Source organism: Brachycentrus maculatus, unplaced genomic scaffold (assembly GCF_059751285.1).
Source record: "Brachycentrus maculatus isolate JH-2025_06_01 unplaced genomic scaffold, ASM5975128v1 h1tg000113l, whole genome shotgun sequence".
Lineage (NCBI taxonomy): Eukaryota > Metazoa > Arthropoda > Insecta > Trichoptera > Brachycentridae > Brachycentrus > Brachycentrus maculatus.
In genome coordinates this window covers 72,054-89,241 of record NW_028280866.1, presented here as the reverse complement: position 1 = coordinate 89,241, position 17,188 = coordinate 72,054, and the positions used below count along the sequence as shown (strand labels likewise).

Genomic DNA, 17,188 nt, shown 5'->3' with positions numbered 1-17,188 from the left:
TCTTCTTTCAATTTTATTTTTAATGTTTTTGCTGATGCACTACGGTTTTCTAAGGCACTTTGAACGATTTTTCGATCAGTCCTCGGTGTTGTTTTTCTAATCCTACGACAGTTCTTTCGCCGATTGCTGGTGGCGGGTGACTGATTTTTTATTGATTTTGAAATTCTGTCCACTGTTTGACGAGAAACGTTTTCTTTTTTTGAAATTTCTCTATTAGATAGTATTCCTAATTTCAGTAGCACTATAACACTAGACTTTTTTTCCTCAGAAATGTCTTTACTTTTTCCCATTTTATCCTTTTAAAAAAAAACACTTGTGTTTACAAAAAAAAATTATACTTTATGAACTAAAATTAAAAATTAAGTTTTTTTCACAAGACACGATAACTATATAACCTCTCTGAACAAAACAACAACCAGAACTCAAGAAACTTCACTAATAAATGAGATAGGACTATTTTTTGAACTTTCAACTATCTGTCTACCTGTGCTAATTAGGGACCTTTCTCAGAAAAAGGGTTTGAAATTTTGTAAAGGCTTAAATAATCCAGGTATATTTTACATGTTATTGAAGGTAATATACATGATATTAGATGTCAATAGAAAACTTAAAGTATTTATGTAAAATAAATATAATAATCCAAAAGATTTCAGAGTATTCAAAAAAATAATGGGTGGCCCTAATTCATTGAGTAGATACTGTAATTACAGTTTAATTAACACAGAAATTGGTTTGAATTAAACACACACAGTACCGTGCCTTAACTCACACGGTGATTCGGAAATAAATGTATCGAAGCGAACGGTAGCATATTTGCAGATACAAATAACTGATTTGACATTATTATTTAGATGTCTATTGTAAGTAAAATTAAGTACAAATCTACTTATTTAATTCTGAATTAAAAGTACGTTACAAAATCTACGTATCTTGCAATTCTGGAGAATTCTTTGACGAACTGTGAGGTGCTGAGAGCAAAGTGTCGTTCTCACTCGCCAAATCATACATTTTTTTCTTTTTTCACCCAGAATTATATAAAAAAAACCTTTCTCTCAAGTTTCACGTATCGCTCACTCCTTTCAAGAACGTCATAAATCAAAAAACTTGATTTTTCAGTAGAACGTTTTTAAAGTTTTGAAATATAATACAATGTAATAAAAATAAATACCAAGCCACTTACTGAACTTTTTACTGTGTAACAGATCTTTTTAGGTAAAACCTGAAGGTTTTTTCTTCATTTGAAAAATATTTAGTATGTTTAAAAAAATTATTAAAAAATACCTTTTCTTCTAAATGCAAAAACAACACTTTCTGCCCTGTAGCGGGTAAATATTAAGTAAAAAATATGCCGCTTTTGCTGGGATATAGTACATTTTCTGGGCATTCCGAAAACACGCACAACTAAAAATTGACGATTTTTGATTTATGACGTTCTTGAAAGGAGTGAGCGGTATGTGAAATTGTGATAATTATGATATTCAACTTTTTCGTAAGTATTCCTTAAAACATTGTTCGACTGTATGAATTTTGTTAGTAGTTGTATCGTTATTGTTTGCGAGCAGGAGCGAAGTGGACACGAAATATTTAACACAGAATTACCACTTGTGCAACAAAAAAACAGAAAATGTTTTTAAAATTGAATAGATCACGAAACGATTACAAACAAAAACCATTTTCATTGATTCCGACGCAGGACATATGAAGGGAGATGTTATTTGACTTGTATAATTTCCGGAACAGGCTGTCTCTGTGTATTGGGAAGTGTGGGGGGAGGTATGCGGACTCCGGATAGGTTTCCCGCGCAAACCCATTTACATATCAAACAGACTGGGATTAATCAAATTCCTCTATTATTTGACGACTGTTATTTTAATAATTCACCAAACTAGCGGAGTAATGGATTATGGCGGAGAATATCAAGACGTGCATATTGTATTAGGAGTACAATTCGGCACCCCCCCTCTCCTCCCCACACACCAACACCGATACGAACACTGTCACACCTGTTTACATGACGACACTCGTCAGAGATATTCTCTCTAGGACTTTTTGCACGGGGATACATTCTAGAGGCAACCGTGAAAAAAAATGTGGAAAATTAAAGATAGGTTCCACTAAAATAATAAAGTTTAACTGTAAACTTTATATTTGAAACGTTATATTGTTTTAATTGAAAAGAACGTTAATTACACACATAAATTCACACACGCTTATATTCATATTCAGTTTCAGGTCATTAAGTGTTACTATTGTACGATACACTTTCTCGCAATCGATTGTTTTCGATGGCGAAAAATTGCCTTTGTCATTGGAAATATTTGATGGCGATATTAGAAATATGTATGAAGAATATCACTTTATTAACATTTATGTTTCACTGATTTTGAACTCTGTCATTATACGCAATGATGTTAATTCTTTATATAACGTATTCATAACGTATTGCAATCATACTTATTAATTTTTTTTACAAAAATGTTAATAAAATTAGTATATAACCACTCACCGAGATTTTTACGTCTACCGGTTTCGAGACGTACCCGTCTCTTCGTCAGGACAATCACTAACACAGCATGCAAACAATACTACCCTTCACCACCATAGCACCATTTACACACTCAAAACTAAATGTAAAATAATAATGCGACGGCTCATTCAAAAGTTTAAATGATCCAAGGAGCGAGTAAAGGGGGAGCGGAGCGGTGTTTTTTTTTTTCATTTTGTATATCGTTAAAATATAATAGAGTATGGTTAAAAGAATTCAATCATCCTTGAGTTAAATTAAAGTTCCGATAACAGTGAAAAGAGTTTTTAATGACATCTTTTCAATATTTTAAATATTTAATTCAGGTTGTTTTTAACGTTTAAATGCTATTAGGAACGGATTAATATAATAGGTTTAGAACATTTTTTAAACAAATTGATTAACGTCAAATTTGTAAGATAAAATCGGCGAATATTGAGTATCGACAGATATCTAATGTGGTTTTATATAGTAAATTAAAAATGAAATATGGCTCACACATATTAAACCCAAAATCCTACAATAAGAATAAATAGATAGTTAGAAGTACCTATTTTCGTATATAGAAACTCAATTCATTGAGAAAAAAGGTAATTACCTAATTCAAAGCATACCGTATAAATCGAATCGGAATATTCACGTCACATTAAATTAAGCTGAAATTTGGTCTCAATCCTTTCCAAGTTATCTCTTTCAGTTTCCAGATTGTGCTCTCCATCTCCCGGGGTGAGAGGGTGGAGCGGGGGGAGGGGGGAGGGGGCGGTGGCGGATGTATTAATTACTGAAACAGAATATATAAATTATTCCGCGCTACGAGGATCCGCTGCGGCTGATGTAATTAGGGACTAATTATGAAATGGCGGACTCCGCACTGGAGGGATGCAAATCTCGGGAACAAATCATTTTATCACGAAAAACACAAGTCGACTGAGTAATGAGCTTCTCGCCGTGACTGTCGCTGGACGAGTAGGTGCTTGCGCTTGACGAGCGCGGGTAGGGCCTGCCGTGGTGCAGGTGAACTGTGATTAGATCTCGAGTGATTCCGCCAGTGCCGGCAGTGTAGAGGTAGGTACCCACCCGCCTAACCCGCGAGATAAAGTAATGCAAATGGCGACCGACCCGCTGATGCTTCTGGCAATTCGCGTTCAACTCTTTTGATATTTCATTTTGGAATTCGGAATGGAATTTTCACTCCAAATTAGATTGGTTTCCTCTCCTTTCTGTGTAGGTAAAACAGGCCGCCGTAATAGATTCTAACCCCGTTTTCCGTTGACGTACAAATTTCCCACCACGTCTAGAAAAATGGCGGACAATTTCCCTTTGACGAGAACTCGCGTTCCTTTTAAGGTTCAAATTATGTTTATAGCTTTATTCCCTTACGAATTTCGGGCGAAAAAACTAAGTTTTCTCGCCGCGAACTTTCAAATTGTTATTAACGACACAGAAAAGTCTTACGCAAGATTAAAACTTGTATTATAAATAAGCATTTTCACCTTTCTTATATTTCTCTTTCGACTTTCCTTTCTGAATTATGTAGAAAATAACTTTACTCGTTTCTTTGTTCATCAAATTTTACATTTTTACTTTGAATTTAATGAACGTACTTATGCACGCATATTAAATTCTCGTAATATAATTTACGAGAATTTTATATGCAATATGAGGTTCAGAAACCTAATATTTTTTGTACTTAACGTAACTGGCATGTATGTATGCCATTCTACTCATGATTGTCAACCATTTCCTCAAATTTCGAATCGTTGTAAATATATTTGAAGAGAAATTTAGTGACTTCACATTTTCAATTAAACTTCAAAGCAATTTTTAACCCTACACTAACTTAACATACGTTATCAGTATATACTTAAAAGTTACTCTAAAAATATTCCAAACAATTTTTTGTCCCAAGAAATTTTCAAAATGTTAGTGGGTTCTTGAGGTGATGAGTCGCGATATGGAGAGGGAAAGGGGGAGGGAAAGAGAAGGGAGACATCAATCATCTTATTAAAATTAAAGATCAGAGGGTCAATTAAAATGGAGCATGAAAATTAAAAAAAAGAACAAAATGCCAGCAATTGAGTTTGCCCGCTTGAAATATGAATTAATTACATGTTGATTAGTCCGTGCGTGTGATGCGCTCATTCAATAAGTATTGTATATGTTTTATGGATATTTTGTATGAATATGTGTACACCTCCGCATTCGGAGAAATTAATTCAATTGACAATGATTAATTAATAATACAAAATAAAGACTGGGAGGATGAAATTGTTGACTTAATTGAATCGTTATATTTATATAAAAGATAGATGAAGAAGATAATGATGATGATAATGAACAATCTGTGTCTAACCGGAATGATAAGAAAATAACTGTAAGAATTTCAACTTCTATTTATCATTTTAATTCTTCTTAATTTATATTTTATAGGAAAAAATTAATTGGTAAAAGAAGAATGAAAGTAGGTTGAATACAGTCGAAATGCGATCTCTCGAACGAATGTGCGGTAAAACGATGTAAGACAGATTTCTAAACGAATGTTATGTTACGTTTTTCTTCTTAAATATCATAAAATTTTTATATTCTATTTATGTTCCTATTTCATAAAATTTATTTATATTTTCTATTGCATGGTGATTTGAACGTTTATTATATGAAGGCCTACGCTTTAGATTCCAATTCTCGTTTAAATAAATATTAGAGTGAAAAAAATCACTTATATTTATTCCCCAGGGAATCGAGCCCAGGACCTCCAGCATGGTAGCCAAATGTGCTAATCAATACACTATGGAGGCGGACAAGATTCTAATACACGTGTAATTTCAATTTCTTATATCGGGTATTTTCTTAACGGTAGTAAATTCTATTCTTTTTCTGTCGAATTGTAACCACGCTTGAATGAAGTTGACAACTATTCTATGCAAAATTATGTTTTTTTTCATAGAAGTTTTCATATAATGGATATAAAAATATGGACATAAAAATCGCTTTGTGCTCAATCTAGAAAAATAGAAAACTCGAAAAGTGATTACCTTACTATTAGTAGGTACTACCTGCGCAGTATGCAGTAGGTAGTATAATGCCGAGGGAATTAAAATATGAAATTATGTATATAAATATATACTATAATAAAGGACGGAACCGAATGAGCGTTCGGTGGAAAATGGAGCGGAGTGAAAACAAAAAGCTCCAAAAATATGAATCCTCATTAGAAAATAAAATAAAAATCCGCACATTATAATTCTCAGTGCGGTAATGGCCGAGGCTCACCGCATAATCCCCTCAAATAATGGCTTAATCCGGACTACACAGAGCACCTATATATGGCGCATTACGCTATACCTACCCTGTTCGCGAGAGTGAAGATGCACTCTCGACTCTCCAGCTCTCCAGCTCCGGTACTAGTATAACGCAACACATCCCGCGCGGACTGTAGCCGATATGGGTATTGAATCACTCCGCCAACTCCCGTTACGAACGAAATCTCTCCGAGATAAACAAACCTTCCGAGACACACGCTTAACGTAAAATGGTTTGGCAAATCTTTTCCTCTCTTATTTGGTCGATATTAAATTTAAAAAAACCAAAGCCGAATGTTTGTCATAAAGGATAAAGAATAATCTCGTTTGTTCAAAATACGTCCATTAAATTTATGACAGATTCTGCGGGGCACTCGGAAAAGAACCTCGGAAGAGAAAAATAATAGATTGCGAGAACCCCCTCCCCTCCCGCCGACCCCACACCGGGAATCAATAAGCGGAATGAAATTTCCCATTTTAATACACTTTCTTTATTCCAATATCGAATATAGCCGCAGTAAAGTGAATCAAGGCTTCGGGAGAAGTGGAGATACACAAAGCTCCTTAAGGGAAAAGGAAATGTCAGTCAATATGAAATTTTACGTCAATTTTTCATAAGTTGGATTGTTCCGAGGGTACTTCCTTCATTCCCTTTCCCCTTCCCCCTTTTGTCCAGAAAATCCTGTTCTCCCATCAGCTTGCAGTCAGTACTTTGGTATTTACTATTACTATTAACAGGGAGGCCGAAGAACAAAAAACTACCGTCGGACCTAAAGTATTATGTCGGCTAGTGGTATCATCGTAAACGGCGTAGTTATCAAAGAGTTGGTTGTGGCATTCTCAGCACGTAGAGGAAGTAGGTTCAACGTTCCAAAGATGTTGGCTCTTGTTTCAAGACGTTGTCGATTATTTCAATAACTACTGAACCGGTTTATCAGATGAGGAGTCTATTTGTTGCTCAATAAAATAAGTACTATTGTATTTTATTTATCTTTAATGTTTGAAAGGATATATACAAAAAAAAACACTATTAAGTTTCAATTAAATAATATATTATACTAAATATATATTTTTTAATTATCTGACTTTTTTAAGAGTGGCATGTCAGCGTGGTGTAGCCGTGTACATAAATATTGTAGAGATCTATGAAAAGATAACCTGGATTTTGTAGAGAACATTGTATAATTCTCTTCAGTGTAACAAATATCATTGTTTGACAATTTCTTAAAGTTTCGCCTCTTCTACTGTATGCACAATCCTAATTTTTAATTTTTCAATGTAACACATAATAATAAATAATTATAATAAAATACTACAATATTTTGCGCTGAACAAACGCTATATTTCTTAGTTTAAATACCTGCTTATTACTAATAAAACTATAAAGCACTAACCTGGCAAGTAACTATTATGTTTATCGGGAATTACGAAAAATCATACAAAAATCTTCAAACGTCTTGAAAAGATCAAAGGATTTCATTGAATGATTTTATAATAAATCTAGAATACGGATATCTTAGTACCCGATACGTAATAATATTATGTAAAAACACCTTTAGTTTCGCAATAAAATTAGAAACGATCTCCGAAAGCAAATACGAGACAAGAGGATTTGACAGCGGTATGATAGTTAACACCTTAATTTGATAAGATAAACCCTCCCTCGGTTGCTTGTGTCGGGTGGGTGGTGGCGGGGGGCCGAGGTAGGGGGAGGGGGTGCTCCCTTCCGCCCTTCCACCATCCCGGCCCACACCACTACCGCTTTGCCGTTGCAGAGTAAATTAATTCAATTTCTGGTTTTCTTTGCGAGCAGTATAAATTTTGCTTTTTGAATTTAAAATTTTATTTAGAGCAAGTAGCGCGGCATTACGTTTATATAATGTAACCCTTTGGGGACAGACCGGGACTGGGCGATATAAATCGGGGATTTTAATGTGATTATTCTCTCATCTGAGGAAGGGCCTCCCTTATTTGGCATAATGTAGATAATATAGAATCGCTGTAATCAATGGAGATAAATATGTGATACATTTCGTTTTTGTCGTTTTCACCCGTGTTTACCCCTCTTTCACATTCTTACACTCCTGATACTTTTTTTTCCTGGGGGTCAAGGGATCTTGCATCCCTTATGTCACTGCGACCATGTTAGGTCTATTGTGACTTTTGATACTTACTTTAGTACATCCCAACATTTTGTGATACCATATCAAGTTGCCATCGAATTAAATGAAATGTATTTTCTGGAATATATGCAATTACGTCTTAATAAAGTTGTATTCTTCTCTCGAGGTTAGATTCAAGTAAAAGAAATCATCACCAAACCTACTACCTTTCACCTGCTGCCACCACATTATTATCGGGATACATTGAGTCAAATGAAGAGCTGCGTTGATTACACGCTGATTTTTTTCTTAATTGTGTTGCACATATCGCTCACTCCTTTCAAGAACGTCATAAATCAAAAATCGTCAATTTTCAGTTGTGCATGTTTTCGGAATGCCCAGAAAATGTACTATATTACAGCAAAAGTGGCATATTTTTAACTTAATATTTACCCGCTACAGGGCAGAAAGTGTTGTTTTTGCAGTTTGAAGAAAAGGTATTGTTTAATTATTTTTTAAATATTATAAATATTTTTCAGATTGGAAAAGAACCTTCAGGTTTTACCTAAAAAGATCTGTTGCACAGTAAAAAGTTCAATAAGTGGCTTGATGTTTATTTTTAATACATTGTATTATATTTTTAAACTTTAAAAACGTTCTCCTGAAAAATCAAGTATTTTGATTTATGACGTTCTTGAAAGGAGTGAGCGATATGTCCGCTACGAAACACAGCATTACATTTCATTTATAGATTTTTTCGCGTGAACCTCATTCGTAACTAATAAGCATGCATCGATTTAATTTAGTACCCTATGCACCCGTGCGAAGGCAACATTGCGGTGCGTTTGATTTTATTAACAGGCATGGTATTCAATTATTGCGCAGGTAGCCTCAGAGACAATGAATAAAAACGTTTATGCGGGTGAGAGCGACCCTCGATGAGCCGAACTGGCAAGTTGCTCGACCAAAATTGGGTCTCCGATTGATATTGCGAACAAAAATTTGTTGAAGAAGAAAATTATTTCATCCCTACCTTTCCTTTACATCAATTTAAAGTAAGGCAATCCTCACAACATGCAGGTGCCAATTTGGAGTCAGGTTTACAGCCGTGCGGTGTCGCCTCTCGGTGACATCTTACTAGAGTCCTAATATTCCGTAATGTTCAGGTCGGAGATGAAGTTAACAAAGCCCGCAATAAACTTCTTCTGACATTTTTATATTATTATTTTATACATTACCCCCTCCCCGCCGGCGCCGCACTCCACTCCCGGCCTAATCCGCCACCCCCATTCCATCACCGAGTCAGGGGAGACTAAATTAATAATACGATTCCTAATTTAGTATTTTCCGTTTAAATAATACACTAAAATTTATTCATTTATTGTTATGTTGAAAACGGGGGATCCGTAAAAAATGCTCTTGTATTATTTTCACATGTATTTAAAATTAATTTAATTTGTGAATTGAGCTGAAAAAATCTATTCCCTTAAACGCTTTTAATTGATTCCATACATTAAATTTTGCATTTAAAAAAATAATAGTTGTCTTCAAGTTTTGGCGAGTTGTTGAAAAAAAATAATTTTTCCGTAACAAAATTCATACTGAAAGTATGATTTAAAAAATATATATTTTGCGAGATTTAAAGCACCCTGTATTTAAATATGGGGAGGGAGTAGGTAACGAGCGAAGTGGAAGGGGGTGTTCCATCTTATTATTTTTTACCTGTTTCCGAGTTTTTAATTTACCAAACCGGCTTATTTTTCTTTTGTCTGAAGCGGAAATTTTGCAAATTAACTATTTAAGAGCAGCTCCCCCCTCCCCCCTGTCCGCCTCCCGCCTCCCCATACATTGTATTATTATCGTTCGGCAAAACTGATTGAAATTCTAGGAGCTTTTACATTTTTCATTCTTTTAAGGAAGATTATCAAATTGAAATGTTTTAATTATTCAGAATTCCGTAAAAATACAATTTAAATTACAATTCTCTCTCTCTAAGTTATAACAACATGAATAAGTCATCTTCGGGGAAAAGTAATTTGGTTTCTTCGTTTTATCTTTACTCAGAGTTGGTCCGTTCGGAGGGTTAATTTTCCATTTTATTCTTCTTTCATTACCTTATCTGTGGGTATTATACATTTCGTAGGTAGGTAAGTGAATTTCACAGAAACATGAGCCTTTTTAAAAATGGAAATGACTGTATTGTTGATCCCGGTACTTTGGTAGGAAGGTATCTACACTACATATGTAATGTGTAGGATACATACTTTTTATTTTTAGTGTCCGCGTAATGTAGGTAGGATTCTTATGCTCGGTAAAAATAATACTCGCACTCAGTTTTGTGTGACGTTCCCTTCAATATTAGATATCTCATCAACTGAAATTATTGCAGCGGAGGCCACATAATGAGACGACACATCACTTTGTTGACGCGCGGGTCGCGGTGCCGGGGGGGGAGGCGGGGGGAGGTTGTAGGATAATAAAAAGAGGCAATCTTCTCGCCGCGGCGGGGCTCTGGGGGGCGGAGCGGGGAAGGGAGAGGTAATGCCGACCTAAATAGTGAATGAGCCATCCGCCATCTTGTGGTGGAAAATTTAAAAAAGAAAAACAGGTTCAGGGGGCGCGAGGGGCGAAGGGAGGTGTACTCATTCTAATATAATAATATGCGGCGGGTGAGTATGCAGCGCCTAATACGACCTATTGCACTAGCAAACCCTCATTATGCGGAGAGACGTGTCGGTACTGAGCAGATTGTAGTGATAAATAAGTGCAATATCGACAAATGACTTAACTACTCGACATCAAGGCATATATTATTAGTGAAGAGAACCTAGCGAGGCTATCGTGAAAGATATTTGTAAGAGGATTTATTAAAGTCACACCTTAATAACCGTACTAACCATACAGAAGAAAAAAAACAAAATGCTATAAGGTATGCTTTTATATTAATAAAAAAATCAATATTTATTTCGAAATAAGATTTTTTTAAATATTTTGGATGTAATATTTTGGAATGAGAAATGATAAATAGTTGGTCCTTTTAAATTAATAAGTAATTAAAATGTTACGAGACATCCAACATCTTCTGATAATCCAACTCTCACGGAAACCATACATATTAGGGTGATCAAGTGATACAGGTATGCAACCGTGAGTGACCTAACCATTAAATATTTACTCCTTTATTTACCAACATTCCTCCTCCAATTTCTTTACCATATGGTAGAAATATCATTCACTGTAACCTGTCTTTAAAATTAATTATTTACATAATAATTAGTGGATGATTTTTATTCTGGTTCAGTAACACATGTTGTCACTCTATTAACGTGATTTTGAATTTGAAAAAACGAGTCGATAATACTTGTTGTAATACATAAGAGTAGTTAAAAATACGTCCACCTCGAGGATTGATGACGATAGTAGGTCGACAGAGAGTAGAAATGTATCGGTAAACGAGGAATAGATCGTATTACGAGGAGTGCTGGGGGGTCCTTCGCAGTGGAGGTACACTAACTACACGTAGCACGCAGAACGAGCAGCAGGAGTCGGGTTGATTACGATAGTAGGTCGACAGAGTAGAAATGTATCGGTAAACGAGGAATAGATCGTATTACGAGGAGTGCTGGGGGGTCCTTCGCAGTGGAGGTACACTAACTACACGTAGCACGCAGAACGAGCAGCAGGAGTCGGGTTGATTACGATAGTAGGTCGACAGAGTAGAAATGTATCGGTAAACGAGGAATAGATCGTATTACGAGGAGTGCTGGGGGGTCCTTCGCAGTGGAGGTACACTAACTACACGTAGCACGCAGAACGAGCAGCAGGAGTCGGGTTGATTACGATAGTAGGTCGACAGAGTAGAAATGTATCGGTAAACGAGGAATAGATCGTATTACGAGGAGTGCTGGGGGGTCCTTCGCAGTGGAGGTACACTAACTACACGTAGCACGCAGAACGAGCAGCAGGAGTCGGGTTGATTACGATAGTAGGTCGACAGAGTAGAAATGTATCGGTAAACGAGGAATAGATCGTATTACGAGGAGTGCTGGGAGGTCCTTCGCAGTGGAGGTACACTAACTGGAGGTACACTAACTAACTAAGTGGAGGTACACTAACTACACGTAGCACGCAGAACGAGCAGCAGGAGTCGGGTTGATTACGATAGTAGGTCGACAGAGTAGAAATGTATCGGTAAACGAGGAATAGATCGTATTACGAGGAGTGCTGGGGGGTCCTTCGCAGTGGAGGTACACTAACTACACGTAGCACGCAGAACGAGCAGCAGGAGTCGGGTTGATTACGATAGTAGGTCGACAGAGTAGAAATGTATCGGTAAACGAGGAATAGATCGTATTACGAGGAGTGCTGGGGGGTCCTTCGCAGTGGAGGTACACTAACTACACGTAGCACGCAGAACGAGCAGCAGGAGTCGGGTTGATTACGATAGTAGGTCGACAGAGTAGAAATGTATCGGTAAACGAGGAATAGATCGTATTACGAGGAGTGCTGGGGGGTCCTTCGCAGTGGAGGTACACTAACTACACGTAGCACGCAGAACGAGCAGCAGGAGTCGGGTTGATTACGATAGTAGGTCGACAGAGTAGAAATGTATCGGTAAACGAGGAATAGATCGTATTACGAGGAGTGCTGGGGGGTCCTTCGCAGTGGAGGTACACTAACTACACGTAGCACGCAGAACGAGCAGCAGGAGTCGGGTTGATTACGATAGTAGGTCGACAGAGTAGAAATGTATCGGTAAACGAGGAATAGATCGTATTACGAGGAGTGCTGGGAGGTCCTTCGCAGTGGAGGTACACTAACTGGAGGTACACTAACTAACTAAGTGGAGGTACACTAACTACACGTAGCACGCAGAACGAGCAGCAGGAGTCGGGTTGATTACGATAGTAGGTCGACAGAGTAGAAATGTATCGGTAAACGAGGAATAGATCGTATTACGAGGAGTGCTGGGGGGTCCTTCGCAGTGGAGGTACACTAACTACACGTAGCACGCAGAACGAGCAGCAGGAGTCGGGTTGATTACGATAGTAGGTCGACAGAGTAGAAATGTATCGGTAAACGAGGAATAGATCGTATTACGAGGAGTGCTGGGGGGTCCTTCGCAGTGGAGGTACACTAACTACACGTAGCACGCAGAACGAGCAGCAGGAGTCGGGTTGATTACGATAGTAGGTCGACAGAGTAGAAATGTATCGGTAAACGAGGAATAGATCGTATTACGAGGAGTGCTGGGGGGTCCTTCGCAGTGGAGGTACACTAACTACACGTAGCACGCAGAACGAGCAGCAGGAGTCGGGTTGATTACGATAGTAGGTCGACAGAGTAGAAATGTATCGGTAAACGAGGAATAGATCGTATTACGAGGAGTGCTGGGGGGTCCTTCGCAGTGGAGGTACACTAACTACACGTAGCACGCAGAACGAGCAGCAGGAGTCGGGTTGACTGTCTCGGTAAATAATTAATGCCTTTACTCCGTTACCGAATTTGCCGTTGTCATATTTAATCTGTCATATCTTAGCGGATTATTAAAACTAATTGTTATTGCATAATGTATTAGCAGCAGCAGATGGTACAGAGGAATTAAACGGAGAGCGGGGCGCTTCTTGTCATCCTAATTAAAATTTACCGAATTCCCTTATTTAATAATTAAAGCGCCTTTAAGTGAATATTTCATTTGGATCCTGAGCGTCGTCGCTGGCGTCACCGATCGTCCCCGTCCCCCGGCAGACCTATATTCCATTCTATTTACATAATACTGTACTCAGATATCTAATTATTGAAACTATTCACATATTTTTGCACAAATTATGAAATGCATAATGACAAATTGAAAGTATTCGGCATGTCTTTCAAATAAGGGGTATATTATGTAGCGACGAACCAATGTAAACTATGATACGATATTACAATGAAGATAATGAACACTGCGCATCCGCTTTCTTTGTATTAATTTGGTTAGAAAATCTTTTTTTTTATTATTATTTGTAATCAAAAGATTATGAAGTTTTACTAACACTGATACTAATCTCTCGCGCTTGGAGAGAGACTTACATTGGTTTCAACTGAGATTATTAACATGTTTAAATCATTAATATCTAATGTTCTTAAATGGGGTACATTGAAGCTTAGTTTATCTATATGCATTTATAATGAGATGTATTTTATTTTTAAATTTCACCCTAAATATAGGGATTATCACTCAATTATCACTTTCAACAAATATATTGGAAGTGATCATTGAATTTCATTTAAAGCTATTATTCGTTGTTTATCTATTTGATTTCTGTAGAGAGGTTTAGTAGACGTTGTTAACGCAGACATCTAGAGAATAGGAGAATTTGATGCAAAATTTGAAGATAAAGAGTAATTACCGTGCTTTCATATTATTGAAGATCAAATTAACAACCCATCGATCTGATGAGGTGTCCTGTGGACCACCTGGGTGCGAAAAGGGGTCAAATAATAAATCATTTTTGACAGTCATTTTGGAATGTTAAAGATGTGATTTAAAAAATATATATATATTGTTATTAACATAAGTCCGTTTTAAAGCTCGTCTATTTATATAATATGGTAGTAAATGAGTGGGAGAGTAATTAGTGACCTGTTGTTGCAGCGGAGGATTTCGCCCCCTGGACGGGTCCCGCCCCGGCCCGCCGCTCTTCTTCCCCCCTCACCTGTCGGGCCTGCCGCACTTCAGTCAGCCCCTCTTCCCGCCGATGAAAGGTGAGTCCGCTCATCACCACTGCGCACTGGAGAAATCACTTACTGACTCGTGTGTGCGAACTTACCCACCTTGCGGGTCGTCCAGATTACTGTAAGGTCCAAGCGCCAGTGCCGACACAACGCTTCACCTGGATGATGGACTTCAATGGACGACCCGAGTCTGCAATCGATTTCATCTCAAGAATTTTCCACATACATAGACAAAGCTTCTACAGCAACAATTTAAGAATAGTCACCTTAAGAATAGGCACCAGCCGACACAAAACCTTTTGTGCCATTCATATATTTTCAGTAGGATTCAGATTCTTCTGAATAGAATTTAGTCACTGAAAAGATCAGATCTCGGATCTATCAAGATTAAAATTTAGGTTTAGGTTAGATGAGACAAGATGGAAGCCTGAGTTTAATATTACGCAAACGAAATGAGTATTTTATTCTAATGGATTAATTCATTTTATTTTTTAAATGTTATCATTCAGAATATTCGCTGATGCACGAGCAATTTTTGCGAAGCATTACCGAGATATCGGTAGTTTTTAATTTTATAATACAATATTCGTACCAACCTAATTTTAACTCGAAGAGTTAACTCCTTGAGGAAAAGGCAGAGTTTCCTTTGTGATCGTATTGACCAATGATAACTATCTAGGTATACTCGTAGCGATTAAAATAACAATAAATCTACTGAAAATCAAATTTAATAGCTAAATTCTAATTTTAACCAAGTCTTGTGAAAAATTAATAAGGAAATTCTGAAAATGGACTAAGCGACAGTTTTTTTTACAAAACAAATTTATTTCAAACGCATTCATGCATTTTCCATTAGGCGTCGTTTCAAAAGTATCGGTATGCGAAAGAGATTTTTTTCTATTCGGAGGGGTCTAAAAATGAACTGATGTAAGTTGTCGAGTAAAGTGGAGTCTGTCCGTTCGCAGGTTTCCCGGGACTGTGCTCGTGCTGCCCCATGAAGCCGCTGTCGCTGCTGCCGTCGCCGCCCGGCGCCGGCGCCGGCGCGCCCGACCAGCGCTCGTCCAGCGTGGCCGAGCTGCGGCGGCGCGCGCGCGAGCACTCGGCCGCGCTGCTGCACGGCCTGCGCGGCCTGCAGGGCCTGCACGGCCTGCACGGCCTGCAGGGCCTGCACGGCCTGCCGCTGCTGCCGCCGCTGCAGCTGCTGCGCGCGCCCTCGCCCGCCGCGCCCTCCGCGCCCTCCACGCCCGCCTCGCCGCCGCCCAAGGACTCCGAGGACTAGACGTACTTAATACCAGACTAGAGTGGAACGGAACCGGAGAATGTTGCATTTCTTGACTGAGTAAAGATAGTATGTAAATTCAATTTGGATATAAATAATTCCGTGACTTATGTACGTAGTCATCCTTTACCTCGCGTCATTACTCGTTATGAGGAGAATATTGTTACCGTAGTCCGACTGGCCGAGCCCGCTACCGACCTTCCTCGTCTCTCGTGTCCGTCTGCCGCGAACCCGGAGGTGCTCGGGTCGAGACGCAATGTGTACCGTGGGACATAGTAGCGTTATGTACACAAGTAGGTAGGTACTATTTGCTGTAAATAGTGTAATATTTAGGCACAATTCACTGCTGTAGAGATAGAATTCGTAATTTATGAAATAAAGTGTTCTTCATTTTGTAAATAATATAAAAAGTTAAGAAATATTTAAAAAGTTGTTAATGTGGAGGATATTGTGAGGGAGTCGCGATTGTTAGGTAGCTTTAATAAAAAAGAAAGTAGCGATGGATGTAATAAATAAATTGACAAATAATAAGACTTTCTCATTTTCCTTACACTACCTTGAACGGGTTATCCCTTATTTATGAAGGAAAAAATATATAACAAAGAAATAAATAATTGTATTGTGATGTATGGTATATATTCGTCGACCCGGAATATAAAACTCCTATCTCTGTTTGAATTCGCGCAATGAGGTCTTCTATATTTCTGGTTATGTACACTTCATACGTTCGGGTAAAATAGCTGGAGTCTGAAAATAAATCAAGGAAATCACGACACCACGACATTCAGACTGCCAGACTGCCAGACTGCCAGACTGCCTTACCTGAACGACAATAGTGTGTCACGTGCGTGCTGGACAAATGTATTTAATACGAGTATGTGGTGTACGAGAGTGATTTGTGGCCTCGAGTTCCGGTTCTCTTGCCCTGATAAATTTATTAATTTATTACAATTTCGTTCATAAACAAAAATTACATTTACAGTAGGTACGTTTTATTAATGTTGATAATCTAGATTATATTGTATAAATGAATGAACGTCTAGACGTGGATTCATTCATTTATAAAATTTGAAATACATGCGCAGAATTTACATAATCTAAAAAGAAAAGATAAAAACATATTCTAGCAAACATTTCACGCAGTTTTGAAAACATAAAGATAAAATTAACATTGGATAAAAGTATGAAGCTCTATCAACGCAATTATGTTATAAATGGAAACTACGATGATTCGCAACACCACAACTTGGTTAAACATGTGATAGGC

General features: G+C 37.6%; 1 protein-coding gene across 1 annotated transcript in view; it reads left to right on the top strand.

Moving 5' to 3' along the window:
- LOC148309993 (uncharacterized) overlaps positions 1 to 16,620 on the top strand; it is an 80,626-nt gene extending 64,006 nt beyond the window's left edge. The window contains exons 8-9 of the mRNA XM_088259158.1: positions 14,563 to 14,672; positions 15,608 to 16,620. Coding sequence (XP_088115284.1) covers positions 14,563 to 14,672; positions 15,608 to 15,921 — 424 coding nt within the window. The 3' untranslated portion in view covers positions 15,922 to 16,620. The remainder of the gene's footprint in view (positions 1 to 14,562; positions 14,673 to 15,607) is intronic.
- The last annotated feature ends 568 nt before the right edge of the window (positions 16,621 to 17,188 follow it).